Below are 18,098 nucleotides of genomic sequence, written 5' to 3'. Positions count from 1 at the left end.
GACATTTTGGGACAGTCCTGGCTTTCTGACCACCCCCTCCTGGTGCATTATGGGATTTGCAGCACTGATTTCAATGGGCAGGATCAGAGACTACAAATCCCACACTGCTTTGGGAAGTACATTCAAAACCAGGACTGTCCCCAAATCTGCAGCCTGCAACCTGGTAACCTGGCATCTCTGTCAAAGACCATTCCCAGCTTCTGTGCAGATCCAGATCCAGACGATGCCTGTGACAGGCAGATGATCTCTGGTGTTGCAGGCAGTGGAAAGAAGGTGAGACTGGGATGCTGAGTCCTGTTTCTCTTATCCTTCTTCCCACAGGTACAAAGGGCACATTGGGGCCTCCCTCATTGTGGGTGGAATGGACTGCCGTGGCCCCCACCTCTACACTGTGCACCCTCACGGCTCTACTGACAAGTTGCCTTTCGTATCTATGGGTGAGTAAGATGAAAAGGAGGAGGAGGAGGTGGAAGTGGGAGAGGTAGTGCTGCACCTGGGTTTGTAAAAAGCAGTTCTTATTGTTGGGAAGAGTCTTTCTGCAACCCTAAACCTCACCCTTTTCCAGCTATTTATCATTCATAATAACTCAATTTAATTGTACACCTGTGCAATTGCTATCTATAAAAATGTCCCTACCCCCTGGAAATTGTATTCTAAGTGAGAGCACACTGAGATGATGTGCTTTTGTTGTTGACATTGTATTGGTGGCAGCAGTGGGATTAGAACCTGGATCTGTAGATGTGACAGCTCTGTACTTTCAGCACTAGCCATCATGCAGTGAGAGGTGGTGGCAGATGTGGGACTGGAACTGGGGACTTCAAGCATTACAGATCTCAGCATCGAGCTGTCACAGAGGGGGAGGGGAGTTGGTAGAAGAATTAGGACTGGATCCTGCTTTTGGAGGCATCATAACTCTGTTCCCTCAGTGCTGGGCTGTCACCAAAGGAGAGTTGATGGCAGAGTGGGATTGGAACCTTGGCATCGGCGCTGATAGTCTGTATTTTTTTTTTCCTCTTTTGCTCTTTCCGATGGACACAGGGTCTGGAGCAGGAGCAGCAATGTCAATACTTGAAGATCGATTCCAGCCCAATATGGAGGTGAGAAGGGGGGAGGGGTAGCAATGAAGGTGACGGGCAGAGAGTCAAGCCCTGTAATGATGGTGGGGGAAATGTCTCACTCCATTAGACCCCTTCAGGAGTAGCCTGGGGTTGTGGGTTCAAACCCACGCTGCTCCTTGTGACCCTGGGCAAGACACTTAATCCCCCCATTGCCCAGGTACACTAGATAGATTGTGAACCCACAGGACAGACAGGGAAAAAATGCTTGAGTACCTGAATAAATTAATGTAAACCATTCTGAGCTCCCCTGGAAAAACGGTATAGAAAATTGAATAAATAAATAGTGTGAAAAGTTTCAGCCTCTGAAAATCAGAGCTGGTATTGTGACATCATAATGCCTCATTCCACCAATAAGAACCAACCTCATCAATGATGTCACAGTAGCTTGATTCTCCTTTACTTGGCTCACTTCTAATACATTTTGATTTCTAGAGTGGCGCAGTGGTTAAAGCTACAGCCTCAGCACCCTGTGGTTGTGGGTTCAAACCCACGCTGCTCCTTGTGACCCTGGGCAAGTCACCTAATCCCCCCTTACCCCAGGTACATTAGATAGAATGTGAACCCACCAGGACAGACAGGGAAAATGCTTGAGTACCTGAATAATTTCATGTAAACCGTTCTGAGCTCCCCTGGGAGAACGGTATAGAAAATTGAATAAATAAAATAAAAAATTTTTTCAGCCAGCAGCAGTGATTGACTTTTTCACTGCCGCTGGCTTTATGCTACCACTACTACTAACAATTTTTATAGTGCTGCGAGATCCATGCAGCCAGTGGCATAATGAGGGTGAGGGGTGCCTGAGGCGGTGGCGCCCCTCCCTCACCCCCAGTTCTTTCCCGACCCCGCACGCCCCCTTCCTTACCCCTGTGCCTCTTTCATTTTCCCAGCGTGAGCCACATCATGGACTTGCTGCCCGCGTCATGTCTGCTCTCTCTGATGCACGACAGGGAAGTGATGTCAGAGAGAGCTGACACCGATGTGGGCTGCAAGTTCGTGATGCTGCTCGTGCTGGGAAAAGTAAACAGGTACGAGGGAAGGGGGGTCGGGAATAAGTGGGGGGTGGACAGGAGGATGACTGCTAATTCCCCCACCAAGATGGTGCCTGGGGCAGACCGCCCTTCCCCTTACTATGCCACTGCATGCAGCATTGTATGTTACATTAACTCTGAGGAGACAGTCCCTGCACAATAGAGCTTACAATGTAATCAGACAGACAAACGGGACAATGAGGATCGGGAACTACAGAGGGAGTGACATTAACCATGAGGAGACAGTCCCTGCACAATAGAGCTTACAATGTAATCAGACAGACAAACGGGACAATGAGGGTCGGGAACTACAGAGGGAGTGACATTAACCATGAGGAGACAGTCCCTGCACAATAGAACTTACAATGTAATCAGACAGACAAACGGGACAATGAGGGTCGGGAACTACAGAGGGAGTGACATTAACCATGAGGAGACAGTCCCTGCACAATAGAGCTTACAATGTAATCAGACAGACAAACGGGACAATGAGGGTCGGGAACTACAGAGGGAGTGACATTAACCATGAGGAGACAGTCCCTGCACAATAGAGCTTACAATGTAATCAGACATTCAAACGGGACAATGAGGGTCGGGAACTACAGAGGGAGTGACATTAACCATGAGGAGACAGTCCCTGCACAATAGAACTTACAATGTAATCAGACAGACAAACGGGACAATGAGGGTCGGGAACTACAGAGGGAGTGACATTAACCATGAGGAGACAGTCCCTGCACAATAGAACTTACAATGTAATCAGACAGACAAACGGGACAATGAGGGTCGGGAACTACAGAGGGAGTGACATTAACCATGAGGAGACAGTCCCTGCACAATAGAGCTTACAATGTAATCAGACATTCAAACGGGACAATGAGGGTCGGGAACTACAGAGGGAGTGACATTAACCATGAGGAGACAGTCCCTGCACAATAGAGCTTACAATGTAATCAGACATTCAAATGGGACAATGAGGGTCGGGAACTACAGAGGGAGTGACATTAACCATGAGGAGACAGTCCCTGCACAATAGAGCTTACAATGTAATCAGACAGACAAACGGGACAATGAGGGTCGGGAACTACAGAGGGAGTGACATTAACCATGAGGAGACAGTCCCTGCACAATAGAGCTTACAATGTAATCAGACAGACAAACGGGACAATGAGGGTCGGGAACTACAGAGAGAGTGACATGAAAAATGTGGGCACTTTACAAATGGGTCGGACTTAGGAGTTAAAAGCAGGAGAGAGCGGGGGGGGGGGGGACAAATCACCCCAGACGCCATCTACCACTAGTACTATTTATTATTTCTAAAGTGCTGAAAGGTGTATGCAGCGCTGTACATTTTAGCATTCAATAGACGGTCCCTGCTCAGAAGAGCTTACAATCTAATTCCTGGTGGGGGCCCCGGCACCTCTCCTTCTCTCCACCCCCTCTGCTCCTTCCACACCCCTCCCCCTGCTATGCACGCACCTTCCCTTCCCCCGCACCTCTTTAATTTGGCTGGCCCGAGCCACATCTCCGACTTGCTGCTCGCACCGGCCTCGGCTCTCCCTCTGAAGTCACTTCCTGGTCGTGGGATCAGGAACTGATGTCAGGAGAGCTGAGGCTAGCGCAGGTAGCAGGTTGAAGGGATGCCCCATCCAGGGCACCTCCCACCCTCTCTATATCACTAAAAGTAGCATCCAAAAAGTGGCTTTTAGCCTTGGTACTCAGGCACCGGCATTGGAATCTGGGTAGGTGTGCCTGGCTGACACTTATCCTGTCAACAGCCCTTAACTGGATAAGTAAAACTGGACACAGAAAGGACTGTGTTTTATGTGGTCTAATTTAATGTATTGGTTAAGTGTTATTGGCACTTCACTGGATTAAGTCTCAACTCCATTCTGACTCTGCCAGATCAACCACGATGTAGCCGGTTCTGGCTTAGGCAGTTCGAGGAGATACCCTGTTTCCCCGAAAATAAACCCTAGCGTGATTTTTAAAGATGCTCCTAATATAAGCCCTACCCCGAAAATAAGCCCTAGTTAAGATCGACCCCCGAAGTTGTCCCCCCCCCCCGAATGTCCCTGATACTCTCTGACTCCATCCCTGACACTAATGCTGCCTGATTTGCTGAAAAAAATCAGACTCATCAATTCTGCAACCCCCCACCCCTGCTGCTTTAGGAGGCCTCGGAACGGAGGTATGTCAGTCTCACGGTGGGAGGGTCGGTGGGGTTCTGCTGGGATGGGGGAGAAAGGAAAGAGGAAGAATTGGGGAAGGGAGAAATGATTGTTGTACATGAAAAAAATAAGATATCCCCCAAAATAAGCCCTAGTGCGTTTTTTGGACCCAAAATTAATATAAAACACTGTCTTATTTTCGGTGAAACATGGTATTTAGCAATTAAGGGGAATGGGACTTGTATACAGTACAGCTTTTTGTGTGTGGTTTACAACAGTGTTTCTCAACTCGGTCCTGGAATACCCCCTTGCCAGTCAGGCTTTTAGGATATCCACAATGAGTATGCATAAACTTGATTTGCATAGACTGCCTCCATTACATGCAAATTTATTTTCTGTGTATTCATAGTGGATATCCTACAAACCTGACTGGCAAGGGGGTACTCCGGGACCGAGTTGAGAAACACTGGTTTACACAATCAAAGCAGTTTACACATTTTGGACAGGTAGTTAGTTATTTTGTGCCTGGGTCAATGAAGTGTTAAGTGACTTGCCCAGGGTCACAAGGAGCAGCAGTGGGAATCAAGCTCACAAACTCAGGGTGCTGAGACAGCTGCTCTAACCACTAGGTCACTCCTCCACTCTATTTAAGCTGCAGATTAGTCCCACACGGGCAATTTAATGGGGGCAGGAGTCTCTCCTGCACGGTTAAATTGCTTTGAATATCCACCCCTAAACTGTACTATTGCCCAGCACAGTGATAATAGCTGCTGGGTGAGAGTAAAGCATTTTAAATTTGTTTCATAGTGAATGCCTAGGCCTTCCTTGACCTCCTTTGCCTCTCTCTTTGCTCCCTGTCTCACACAGCTGAAGCCTGCGCTGGATCTGCTCCGAGATGCCATCAAGGCCGGAATTATGTGCGACCTGGGCTCGGGCAGTAACGTGGACTTGTGCATCATCAACAAGGAGAAGGTGAAACTTCTGCGTGGCTTTGAGCAGCTTGGAAAGCGTGGTGAGAGGTGAGAGGGAAGGTCACTATCCTGTGGAGAATCAGGTTGCAATCCTACTTCTAACACCAACTCTCCCTGTGGGACAGCTTAGTGCTGAGAGCACAGAGCTGTGACACCGGCAGACTCAGGTTCTAATCCCACCACTTTTACAAACTCTTGTGAACTTTTGATTATGGTTTCTGCCTTGACACTCCCTCTCTCTCTCTTCTAGGCATGGCTCATACCGGTACCGGAAGGGCACAACCGCCATCCTAGCACAGTCCGTCAAGCCACTGGAGGTGGAACTGGTGGAGGAGGATATACAGACCATAGACATGGAATAACTCCTCCTCCTCCGTGAACTTTGTCCTGGGTGGAACTTTCTGGAATTCTTTGTGGGCTGGGGAGACTGCTCCCTTCCCTCTGTGAAATGCATTCGTTCCATCTTTCTATTAATAAAATGAATATCTAGAGTAGTTAAGTCTCCTCATAGCAAGAGCTCCTCCTGTGAGCGAGAGGGATGAAATGTGAAGGACTCAGCTGGTTCTGTCTTCATTGTCAACCCAAAGGGTCTGATCCAATCTTGTTCTACCCTGTTGCATGCTGGGAGATGCATCTGGGAACCTTATCATTTCTCATCCTGATTATAAATAGTTGTGAAACTGCCCCTGATGCAGGCAGTGATCACTGGAACATGCTGGGCTATTAAAGAGATGATAATCAGAATTTCTTTACTTTGAACCACAATGGCCGATGGTTATTGTGTGAATAAAGTAACATGGTAAATGTCAGCAGTTAAAAACCTGACCCATCCATCCTGTCTGCTTAATAGTTACAAGCATTATAAACTCATAATTAAATTAAATTGTCTTTTTTCTTTGATATTTCTGGATTTTAGATGACTAGTTTGTCTCTACTGCTCCTTGCTTCTCTTGGTTATTCTGAAACCAGCATGGGTGCAAAATGGATTTTTTGGAGATAGTTTGTCTCACAATCCTTAGCCAGGAGAGCTAGTAAGCTGTAGCCAGTCACTGGTGAGTGGATTCCCTCTTCCTCAACACCAGACGGAAGGCTTGGTAGAGGGTGGGGGATTTTCAAACCACTGTAAAGGGAAAAAAAAAAAGACAAAAATATGTGAACACATCTAATCAAATGTTCCCTCAAATATTCCTAATCGGATTGTAAAATGGCCTTTTATTGGAGTGAAGGTGGAACTGAAAACAGGTTAAAGGGTGATAGAAATCAAAGTCACAAGGAGCGCAGTTAAGAGAAAAGCTCGAATGTCAAGCTTAGAGAAAGGTTATGTCAAGGCAGTCAAGTGAGACAGCCCCAAAGAAGCAGTTAGATCCCTGTAATGCATGATTCTTGTTTGGATCATAATGGTTTTTGAGTGGAAGGCAGTATAATATTCGGGAGGAGAGATATAGTTAGAGAATGACATGTGGGTGGTTACCTGCAGTTAACCCCTGGCAGGGACAGAGCAAGAACCTGTAGGGAAGGGACAGGGACAAACTATGTCCCTGTGACATTCTCTAATTAACTTGAGACTAGTATCAATTTATAAAAACAACACATCTAACACAATGCTGCTCCTTGTGAACCTGGGCAAGTCACTTATGGCTAGATTCACTAGACCTTTCGATTCTGTACTGACGATCGCAAAACCAGTTTTACTGGTTTTGTGATCGTTCCCCTGACCCGATTCACTAAACTGCTGTCCTATCAATCTCCCATCCGATCTGATCCACCCATGCAAATGAGCAAAACCCCATGCAAAATAGCCAAGTGAATGATTCACTAACAATTGCTTGGCTATTTTGCATCGGGTTTTACTCACTAAAGAAGTCCCTGATTGGCTCAGGCGCCTCGGGCCCCTCCCAAAGGAGGAGCCCGAGGTGCCTGAGCCAATCAGGGCCTTAGGCCCCTCTCTGTGTATCTCATGATGCACCGGGACAGGGTCTAAGGCCCAGACGCGTGGCTGGAGGCATAAGAGCAGGAGGGCTGAGCACCCCTCCTGCTCTAAACATGTAGGGGGGGGAGGGGAATGGGGAGGAGGCATCTGGTGGCAGGAGGGAGTCAGCATCTCTTCTGCCGTTTGTTTTTTTTTGGAGGGGTATCAGGGGGGAGTTGGCCCGATGGCAGGAGGGAGTGGGAATCCCTTCTGCCATGATTTTGAAGCTGTGACAGCAGTGGGCATTGGCAGGGTTTTGGGGGGTTTTTTTGGTTCGAGGGGAAAGGGGGCACTTTGTTGGGGGGGGGGGGGGCTTTTTAAAAAACATCAGGCTGATATTTTACGTGTAATACATGCAAAATATCTGCCTGATTAATAAAAAAAAGAAAAAACCGGCAGAAGCCCTGATAGGAGGCTGCTTCTCCTGTCACTGCTGTCAAGGCTCTGCCACGACTCAATCGCTTACTGAGCGACTGAGTCGGGAGTTTGCATGCAAATGATTTGTACCTCTGTGCAAATCATTTGCATGCAAAAAAGATAGTGAATCAATTGCTGTTTTAAAATCAGCCAGGAATCGACCAACAGCGATTGAAATCACTATCTTTAGTGAATCTGGGCCTTAATCCCCCATTGCCCCAGGTACATTAGATAGAGTGTGAGAGGGAAAATGCTTGAGTACTTGAATGTAAACCACTTAGACTATAAGTGGTATATAAATGCTACAAATAAAGAAAATAAATAAACACCTATGGCACGCAGTAGATTACAAATGTGTAAAACTTTTGGGGGTGACATTCAGCTGTAGCAAGGTTGTATTTCTTTTCTGGGGTTTGGTACTGTCTCTGTTGTGGTAGTGGTGGTGGTGGGGGGTGGGGAGAGAGAGGGAGGGGTGATTAGGTTGAAGCTTTGGCTGATAAAGGTTCCTTATGATTCCATGTCCATTCAACTACTTGTGTTCTGTGCACATTGTTCTTATTATATTGATACGTGTAGCTGTTTTGTCACATGTTGTTTTGGAACGAAATAAAGATATAATAAGAATAAATACATAGTCAACTGAATTCAATGATTAAAAAACAAACAAACAACAGTCTCACTTCTGGAACTGGGTAATTTGAAGCTGATGGGCATTTCCCACAGCTAAAAAAGAAAATCCAAGAGGACCCACAGAAGAATGAGCAGGACAAATTCTGATCTTCTGGCTGGAAGGAGAACCAGGAGCCAGAAACAATGAAAACATCAACTTTTAACATGTTTGTACAAATTGTTGCACCAATAAAGTTTGTTGAATCTGATTCAAAATAACTTTATTCGCAGGGATCGCTTTTACACGGAAGTTTAATTTTGGACTTCTAGGTCTAAAGCCCCTCCCACTCCCTGACCCTCGCTTGCTCATTGGTCCGTAAGGTCTTGGCCCTCGCTTTCCCATTGGTTGGAATCCCTTAGAGTCCAAGGGCGCGCGAGCTTGGATTTTTTTAAAAGGGACGGGAAGTGACGTTCTTGGATAAGGGAGCGCGCGGACGGTTTGAACGTGCGGCGACTGGTCGAGGAGGAAGAAGGGGGAGGCCGCTGCTGCTGTGTGACGTCATCGCCTTTAACCGGGGACGAGCTATGAGACCCAGCAGCCACCGAAGGAAGACCCGAACGCCTCGGAGAGTGACCCCGCCCGCCCCACCACCCGTCCCTAGTAAGGAGAGGGAGAGGGGGAGGGGGAGGGGGTTGGGCTGTGCCCATGCAAAGAAACACGTACAGTATGAACACAGCACTGACAGCTGAAAAGCGGTTCTTCATCATAGCTTCATCATTGCGGGAGTTACACTCAAACATAGCATGAATAGGGCACTGACAGCTGAATCACAGCCCCACGCGGGAGAAACACGGATGCGCCTCAAGCATGAATACGGCACTGACAGCTGAATCACAGCCCCACGCGGGAGAAACACGGATGCGCCTCAAGCATGAATACGGCACTGACAGCTGAATCACAGCCCCACGCGGGAGAAACACGGATGCGCCTCAAGCATGAATACGGCACTGACAGCTGAATCACAGCCCCACGCGGGAGAAACACGGATGCGCCTCAAGCATGAATACGGCACTGACAGCTGAATCACAGCCCCACGCGGGAGAAACACGGATGCGCCTCAAGCATGAATATGGCACTGACAGCTGAATCACAGCCCCATGCGGAAGAAACATTGATGCGCCTCAAGCATGAATACGGCACTGACAGCTGAATCACAGCCCCACGCGGGAGAAACATGGATGCGCCTCAAGCATGAATACGGCACTGACAGCTGAATCACAGCCCCACGCGGGAGAAACACGGATGCGCCTCAAGCATGAATACGGCACTGACAGCTGAATCACAGCCCCACGCGGGAGAAACATGGATGCGCCTCAAGCATGAATACGGCACTGACAGCTGAATCACAGCCCCACGCGGGAGAAACACGGATGCGCCTCAAGCATGAATACGGCACTGACAGCTGAATCACAGCCCCACGCGGAAGAAACACTGATGCGCCTCAAGCATGAATACGGCACTGACAGCTGAATCACAGCCCCACGCGGAAGAAACACTGATGCGCCTCAAGCATGAATACGGCACTGACAGCTGAATCACAGCCCCACGCGGGAGAAACACGGATGCGCCTCAAGCATGAATACGGCACTGACAGCTGAATCACAGCCCCACGCGGAAGAAACACTGATGCGCCTCAAGCATGAATACGGCACTGACAGCTGAATCAGGCCAATGCAGGAGAAACACGCGTACACCTGAAACATGAACACAGTACTGACAGCTGAATCACAGCCCCAGGCGGGAGAAACACGGATGCGCCTCAAGCATGCACTGACAGCTGAATCACAGCCCCACGCGGGAGAAACACGGATGCGTCGCAAGCATGAATACAGCATTGACAGCTGAAAAGTGGTTCTTCATCATAGCTCTATGCAGGAGATACACTCATACATAGCATGAATATGGCACTGACAGCTGAATCACAGTCCCACACAGAAGAAACATTGATGCGCCTTAAGCATGAATACGGCACTGACAGCTGAATCAGGCCAATGCAGGAGAAACACGCGTACACCTGAAACATGAACACAGCACTGACAGCTGAATCATAGCCCCAGGCGGGAGAAACACTGATGCGCTTCAAGCGTGAATACTGCACTGACAGCTGAATCATAGCCCCACCTGGGAGAAACACGGATGCGCCTCAAGCATGAATACAGCACTGACAGTTGAATCACAGTCCTACGCCTGGGAAAAACACTGATGCCCCTAAGACATGAATATGGCACTGACAGCTGAATCACAGCCCCATTGCAGCCCATGCAGGAGTCGCATTCATACATGTAAAACATGAATACAGCAAGCATAGCTGAAAAACAGATTTTCATTAGAACGCCATGCAGATATCACACTGGCACAAACCACAAAGATAGCTTTGTGCCAGATCTTCATTAGAATCATCACACTGGCATAAAGAAAGCATGAATACAGCACTGACATCTGAAGAGCAGATCTTCAGAGGCCTGTGTAGCCGTCACACAGCCACAGAGAGGATTTTTGTGAGATCGTCATGCCAGTGTTACAGCAATACATGTAAAGCAAGGAATACAGCACTGACAGCTGAAGAGCAGGTCTATATCAGACATCACAGCAGTACTTTTAAAGTGAGATTCCTGTTTGCAGAGCAAAGCAGCAGGACTTGGGGAAAGCATGTTAGGTAGATATCCAGTTTTCTGCTGTGCGAGAGGCACTCGTATGTAAAGAGATTTCTGTTGCCTTTATTCTTAGGTCCCCAGAGGCGGAGAGCAAGGACGAGGCGGAGATATCGTCCTGGTACTCGAGCATTGATGGAAATCCGAAAGTACCAGAAATCCACTGAGCTGCTTCTCCGGAAATTGCCTTTCTCCAGACTGGTAAGACACACTTTCTTTTTGATTTAATTGTGTTGGAGGAGAAAGATATGCTGTGTACAATATTATGAGGTTATCCTGTGTCTCTCCTATGAAATGTCTCTCACCCTTAGCTCCTCCTCGCTCTCTCTCAGGTGCAGGAAATTTGCTGCGCTTTCTCCCGGGGCTTTAATTATCGATGGCAATCCATGGCCCTTCTGGCTCTGCAGGAGGTAAGGGGGTTATTGCAGAGAATAGCACCAGGGGGTGAGTCTGTGACAGGTGAGTTTACTAATCAAGACCCTGATGCTCAAAGCTCTGGTGCTAAAGCGAACAGAGCAGAAAAATAGCCTTCCAGTGCTCAAAGCTAATGGCATTCAAATTATATGCGACTGAGACCAGAAGTAAGGAGGAAAATCATCCCTGCAACATACGCAGTGGAGTTTCGTAGTAAGTGCAGCTGTTGTGCGAATGCCCAGGCAAACCCTGAAGTAAAGCGTACACCGATGTTGGTCTTTTGTGCCTTTAAATATGTTTTCCTTTTTTTTTTTTTTTTAAACTTGGAAGGCTTATACTTAAGGGCAGAAAACAGGTGTCGATGTGTGCTTTCATTTTCAGGTTTGCTCAGACTCGCACACATTTGTTTCTCAGTACCGGCGCTTAGAGACTTGCCTGGGGTTCCTTCCGCTTCTAAACTAAACTAACTAAACTAAACCTTAGGTTTGTATACCACGCCATCTCCGCAAGTGCAGAGCTCGGCACGGTTTACAGAGTTAAGAGGAAAGGAACTACAATAAGGGATAAAGGAGAGGGACTAAGAGGAAAGAGAGGGACAGAATACTGGAGAATGGGAGGAGATTAGATTTTTGCAAAGAGCCAAGTTTTCAAATGTTTGCGGAAGGATTGGAAGGAGCTTGAGTTTCTGAGTGGGGATGAGAGGTTGTTCCAGAGTTCTGTGGTTCTAAAGGGGAGAGATGTTCCAAGTTTTCCTGCGCGGGATATACCTTTTATAGATGGAAAAGATAGTTTCAGTTTTTGGGAGGATCTAGTGGAGAGTGGTTTTGAGGAATTCCAAAAGAGTGGGATAACGGGAGGAAGGACGCCATGTAGGATCTTGAAGGCTAAGCAGGCACATTTAAAGAGGACTCTGGAGTATACTGGGAGCCAGTGAAGCTTGGAGAGGAGTGGGGAGACGTGATCGAACTTGCCTTTTGCGAAAATAAGCTTAAGAATTCAAAACTGGCCAATTTTTAAAACTGAAAATCACAATCCTGTCCCCAAATTCCCCAGCGCTAGCTCCGAGTTGACAGATTTCCACGACATGAGCAGGGTTGGTTTGGGCGCTGTTCTCTGAGCATTGGGAGGGAATAGCAAATGACCTCATTAACACCGTTTGACTACACTTAACCATAAGAACATATGAGTTGCTGTACTGGGACAGACCGAAGGTCCATGAAGCCCGGTATCTTGTTTCCCACAGTGGCGAACCCAGTTTCCAAGTACCTAGCAAGATTGCAAAGAGTAGCAGAGATTGTGATGTCATAATGCCTCATTCCACCAATGCCTAAGAGACAACCTCATCAATGATGTCACAATGGCTTGACTGTCCTGTACTTGGCTCACATAAGACCTTAAATGGCCAATCCAGATCACAATTACCTGGCAAGATCTCAAGGAGAAAAGAAATTTTATTTATTTATTTCAAGCACTTATTCCCTGCCTGAAACCTAGGTAGTTTACAATAAAAACATTCACATTCAAATAAACAAACAATCTAATATAATAAAACGCTAGCCGCGCATGCGCACTCCATCTGCGTGTTCTGTTTTCCATGTGCTGTAGGGCACCGGTAGGAGTGCGCATGCATGCGAATCTCTCTCTGGCAGGCAGAGAATCTGTACATGGGACTCCCTGCTCTTCAGCTCCTCCGGGCAGTGGCAGACCAAACAGGACCCGATTGCGGAACCCAAGGTAATGTTCTGATCGAAGTTAGTTTTAAGTTCTAAGCCGCAGCCGCTGCCGCGGCCTACAAATTAAAAACTAACTTCGGTCAGAACTAAAGGTCGGCGGCGGCGTCTTCGCTCCTCTCCCCGGCACACCCGAACCCCTGTTCAGCCTCCCATCCGACCCTACCTTCGACTCCCTTAGTCCCTTGCCGCCGCTCCTCTTCTCTTCCTGCCCCGCGGTCCCGACAAACGTCCTTACTCCAGCAGGGGCCGCAGCACTCTAAACACGCTACTTCGCGGCCTGCTACTGCCCTGATTTGCTCTGCCCGAGCAAATCAGGCCAGTAGAAGGCCGCGAAGCAGCGTGTTTAGAGTGCTGCGGCCCTTGCTGGAGTAAGGACGTTTGTCGGGACCGCGGGAAGGGGGCTGCAAGGGACTAAGGGAGCCGGCCACACCGCGGGATGGGAGGGAAAGGGGGCTGCTTTGGGGGAGGGGTGTGCTGGAAGACAGACAACTTTGCTAGGGGGAGGGAAAACAGAAGGGGGGGGGGGCACGTAGACACGGTCAGGGAGGAACTGGAGGGGGGAGAGGGAAAGGGGCCTGCTTTGGGGGAGGGGTGTGCTGGGAGGCAGACAGCTTTGCTTGGGGGGTGGGAAGACAGAAGGGGGGCCACGGAGAGACAGTCAAAGAGGAACTGGAGGGGGAGAGGGAAAGGGGGCTGCTTTGGGGGAGGGGTGTGCTGGGAGGCAGACAGCTTTGCTTGGGGGGGCGGGAAGACAGAAGGGGGGCCACGGAGAGACAGTCAAAGAGGAACTGGAGGGGGAGAGGGAAAGGGGGCTGAGGGGACAGGGAAAGGGGGCTGCTTTGGGGGAGGGGTGTACTGGGAGGCAGACAGCTTTGCTTGATGGGGGAAGACAGAAGGGGGGACACGGAGAGACAGTCAGGGAGGAATTGGAGGGGGAGAGGGAAAGGGGGCTGCTTTCTAGCACCCGTTAATGTAACGGGCTTTAACACTAGTACATATATATCCTTCAATAAAATACACAGCTATAGTAATAGCAGCTAGCAACTCTTTCTTGTACATATAACAAAGAACTTATGCTGTTTATCCTAGGAATACAGCACTGACAGCTGAAAAGTGGGTCTTCATAATAGCCCCGTGCAGGAGTCACACACATACATTTATAGCGTGAATACAGCACTGACAGCTGAAGAGCAGATCTTCAACACAGTGGATTTCCCCAAGCCATCTTAATAACCGCTTTCGGACTTTTCTTTTAGGAAAGTAGCCGAACCTTTTTAAAATCCCGCTAAGCTGACTGCTTTCACCGCATTCTCTGGCAACGAATTCCAGAGTTTAATTACACGTTGAGGGAAGAAATGGCCATCTTTGGCGTGCGCGTTGTTTACTGAGCATTCTGTGCCATTTAATGCCAGTGCTAGTCCAGAGCTAACCAGCTCTAATGCTGGCGTTAGGTTCTGAGCATTGACCGTTGAATATCCAGCACTATTTATCCCTCTTTCATGGATCTTAGCTGACATTGAGAACTGTAATGATTAATTTTCCCTGTACACCACACCTTTTCTTCCACTGCCCTGTTGCGATACTGGTGTGTTAAGCACCCCAGCTCTGTCTCTCTCCCGGTGTCAGGTCAAAAGAGCGCCGGGACAAAGGCGCGCCCAGACAATTGAGCGTAGCGCGCGCCTCCGCGCCGCTCTAAATTACTGTTTTTAGCGCTCCGACGGGGGGGGGCGTGGGGGGGAACCCCCCCACTTTACTTAATAGACATCGCGCCGCGTTGTGGGGGGTGTGGGGGGTTAGGGTTCAGTTTACAGTAAAATGTGGAGGGTTACAACCCCCCAAGCCCCCCATAACGCCTGCGCGATGTCTATTAAGTAAACTGGGGGGGGTTCCCCAACAAAAACCCCCGTCGGAGCCCCTAAAAACTGTAATTTAGAGTGACGCGTGCTGCGCTCAATTGTCGGCGCGCGCTTTTGTCTTTCGCGCCGTTGTCTATGAACCCTCTCGCCCACACTCACATTTCATGTTTCAACTGCGCCAATCGAATATTTAGTTGCAGTTTAGAAGGGGGGGGGGGTGAAAACTGTCCTGTTTGAGCGCTTTTTGGGTGCTAGTTATGCGGTCGTGTGATCCAGAGCTGCTTTTTTTTGCTGTTTTTTGTTTTGTCTGCTTTTAGTAATGACTTTGTATGTGATTTTGTGTTTATTTGTATTTTAAATACGACTTTTTATGTGATTTTGTTCTCCGCCTAGATTTGCAGATAGGCAGGTTAGAAATATCTATAATAATAAGATGCTAGCCGCGCATGCGCACCCTCGCCGCGTGTTCCCTGATCTGTCGTGCTAGGCGAGAGTGCGCATGCGCGCTTACGACGTCACCACAGCCTCCCTTGCTCTCCACCTCGCGCCGCTGCAGTAACGGCCCCACACTCGTGACTCGCCTTCGTTCCGGAGCCGGCAAAGAAGAGCTCTCCCCGGACTCTTTCCTCCTCCTCCTTCCTTCCTCCCTGTGCGAGTTTGAGGTCATCAGTTTCCTGCTACTGCCGCCGCCGATACCGCTGTTGTGTGCGCGCTTTGCAGCCTCCGCCGCTAGCATTTCCACCACCGACAGGGATCTTGAACTTTTTCAGTGTTTGCAGGGCTGGAGCCCCCCCCCAACCCCGACTGCGCATGGCAAATCTGGCTCGGTGAGAGGCAGCGGAGGGGGCCACAACTCAACTCGGGCAAGTCTTGCTTCTTCACTCTGCCCGCCCTCCCTTCACCCCACCCCACACAGCCTTCCAAACTTGCTATATTCACCAGCGGCAATTGAATCAGGCTGCTTCTAGCTTGCCATGGGGACCTTCACTTTGTCACAACTTCCTGTTGTCATGTGGGCAGGATATTTCAGAGGAAAAGTCCCAAACTGACGACTGTGGGCTAGGGAGAGGAAGAAGGAGGTAGAGAGAGATGCCGGATCTGCAAGGTAGAAGGAAGGGAATAGGTGAAGGGAAGAAAATAGAGAGACTAGACTGGACAGACAGGGGAGGGCTGCAGGGAATGAGAAATCAAGTTTCAAGTATTTACAATGCATCCATCACATAGGATTTCTACTCGATGTACCATTCAGTGTCCCAGTGCTTCAGAGCAGGGGGGAAAAGGAAGGGAGGCCTACTGCAGGACAGGGTAGGTAAAAGGAAGGGAGAATGGACAGGGGGAGCAGGCAAAGGGTGGTGGTGGACAGCCAAGGAAAAAGAAAGACAGAAAGCGCAAAGGAGAGACAGAGAGAGAGAAAGAATTAAAGACAGACACACACACATATATTCTAGCACCCGTTAATGTAACGGGCTATAAGACTAGTCTTTTAAATAAAATAAATAAACGGCATTTAATATACTGTATATCAAATATGCTATCTAAGCGGTTTACCATTTTTAGATCAATTTATCGCCTAAAGTCTCCTACCTTTCTTCCTAGGCCGCAGAAGCCTTCCTGGTCCGTCTTTTTGAAGATTCCTATCTGTGTACCATCCATGCCAAGCGAGTCACGCTTTATGTGCAGGACATTCAGCTGGCCCGGCGCATCCGTGGCATCTTCGACGGTCTCGGCTGACAGTCATCTGTAGCAGGCATGCCCTCTTCTGATAGGTTCTGCTTATTTTACCCTCGGAGACATCGGCATTTAATGCCACTGGTGTGTGTGGACTTCCTGGTTAATGGATTGAGATCCCTGGCCACCTCACGCCAGAACCCTAAGCTGCTGGCTTTTAAATGACTGTGTTAAAAGTTGTCCCTCGTGTCTTCCAGCTTATGAGAATCCCAGCTCAGACCTTGATGCATTTTCCAGGTTGAAAGTAAATGCTGTGTTATTAAATACCTGAATATTATGCAAGGGCACTGGAATACAGAGATCAGGATGCAAGGGGCTTGGGGGATGGGGTTGTTTTGTTATATGATATATTTTTGCCACTGGAGATCATGTGACCCTGTGCTATTTAATGCAGCAGAAAAACACATCCTGAGCTTTGTATTCTAGTGCAGCTCTGCAGTAATTGTATCCAATAAAGCCATTTTAACCAGTATACTGTGAGCTGAGAAACTCGGAGGTAGCAGCTGCTTCCCTATAGTGATCATGTATTAAGTGGGGAGCAGCTGCTTCCCTATAGTGATCATGTACAAAGCGTCAAAAATTATGCATGTGTTTCTTCCTGAAAATGATTTAACGATTTTAGCACTGCTTATTTCTTCAAGATAGATGATTGCCTCCTTCCCCTATGCCCTGCCTACAGGGCTATGTCTATGGACCCCTGCCTTTCCCCTTCTTCTACCTCTCCCACCAGTATCACTTTTAATCAGCTGCTTCATGGTGAGCTTTTAAGTAGAAGTAAGAGAGCCATTGCTTTTTTTTAAAGGCTAAAACCTGTCGCATCTCCCATTCATATCTGTGCTTAAAACATGCATTCCATCACTCGCCCTGCTTCCTGAGATCATGTGACCCTTCTACCTCGGGTTTCCTAGCCTTCCTTTCCCCACACCCAAGAGGAATGCTTAGACTCTACCGTAATCTGATCTGGGTACACTTCTGTCCCCTGCCATCATCCTACTCCCCCTAGTATAACTTCTTTCCTCCCAACTAACTCCTAAATAGTTCCTCTCAATCTATCATTCTCTTAAATGTATATGTTTATAATCGCTCACCATGTGCTTTGATGCAGAATTTTAAATAAAGATGAAAGCTTGCTGTCAAGAAGACTGGCTTATGTTAGTTCATATCAGCAACACGTGATCAATGAAAACACATCCTGAGCTTTGTGTTCTAGTGCCACTCAGCAGGAGCTGTCTAGTGCATAGCTGATGTAAATTTTTTAACACTTGACAAAGCCCCCGCCCTTTACAAAACAGTAGCGCGGTTTTTTAGCGCCGGCCACAGTGGTAACAGCTCCGACGCTCGTAGGAATTCTATGAGTGTCGGAGCTGTTACC

The 18,098-nt window shown here is 48.3% G+C and overlaps 2 protein-coding genes across 3 annotated transcripts in view; both read left to right on the top strand.

The window, feature by feature from the left end:
• Nucleotides 1-6,459, top strand: part of LOC117346904 (proteasome subunit beta type-7-like) — a 19,514-nt gene extending 13,055 nt beyond the window's left edge. Inside the window, exons 5-8 of the mRNA XM_033917143.1 lie at nt 322-437; nt 1,039-1,097; nt 5,185-5,336; nt 5,539-6,459. Of these exons, the coding sequence (XP_033773034.1) occupies nt 322-437; nt 1,039-1,097; nt 5,185-5,336; nt 5,539-5,650 (439 nt within the window). The 3' untranslated portion in view covers nt 5,651-6,459. The remainder of the gene's footprint in view (nt 1-321; nt 438-1,038; nt 1,098-5,184; nt 5,337-5,538) is intronic.
• A 2,289-nt stretch (nt 6,460-8,748) lies between these two features.
• Nucleotides 8,749-17,883, top strand: LOC117346080 (histone H3-like centromeric protein A). Of its 2 annotated transcripts, XM_033915388.1 has the most exons (4): nt 8,749-8,944; nt 11,072-11,196; nt 11,328-11,405; nt 16,595-17,882. In XM_033915388.1, the coding sequence occupies exons 1-4, from the start codon at nt 8,869-8,871 to the stop codon at nt 16,727-16,729; spliced, it is 414 nt and encodes a 137-aa protein (XP_033771279.1). In that variant the 5' UTR covers nt 8,749-8,868; the 3' UTR covers nt 16,730-17,882. The 2 variants fall into 2 exon arrangements, with proteins under 2 accessions (XP_033771279.1, XP_033771280.1); XM_033915389.1 differs by lacking the exon at nt 11,328-11,405 and having other exon boundaries at nt 16,595-17,883.
• The last annotated feature ends 215 nt before the right edge of the window (nt 17,884-18,098 follow it).

This window comes from Geotrypetes seraphini, chromosome 12 (assembly GCF_902459505.1).
Source record: "Geotrypetes seraphini chromosome 12, aGeoSer1.1, whole genome shotgun sequence".
Taxonomy (NCBI): domain Eukaryota; kingdom Metazoa; phylum Chordata; class Amphibia; order Gymnophiona; family Dermophiidae; genus Geotrypetes; species Geotrypetes seraphini.
The sequence above is the reverse complement of the archived record's forward strand: the minus strand, read 5'-3'. Positions and strand labels throughout refer to the sequence as shown.

Coding starts and splice junctions, on each gene's coding strand:
- LOC117346080 (XM_033915388.1), top strand. CDS start 8,869: ATGAGACCCAGCAGCCACCGAAGGAAGACCCGAACGCCTCGGAGAGTG. Junction 8,945..11,071: donor CGCCCCACCACCCGTCCCTA/GTAAGGAGAGGG, acceptor CTTTATTCTTAG/GTCCCCAGAGGCGGAGAGCA. Junction 11,406..16,594: donor CCCTTCTGGCTCTGCAGGAG/GTAAGGGGGTTA, acceptor CTTTCTTCCTAG/GCCGCAGAAGCCTTCCTGGT.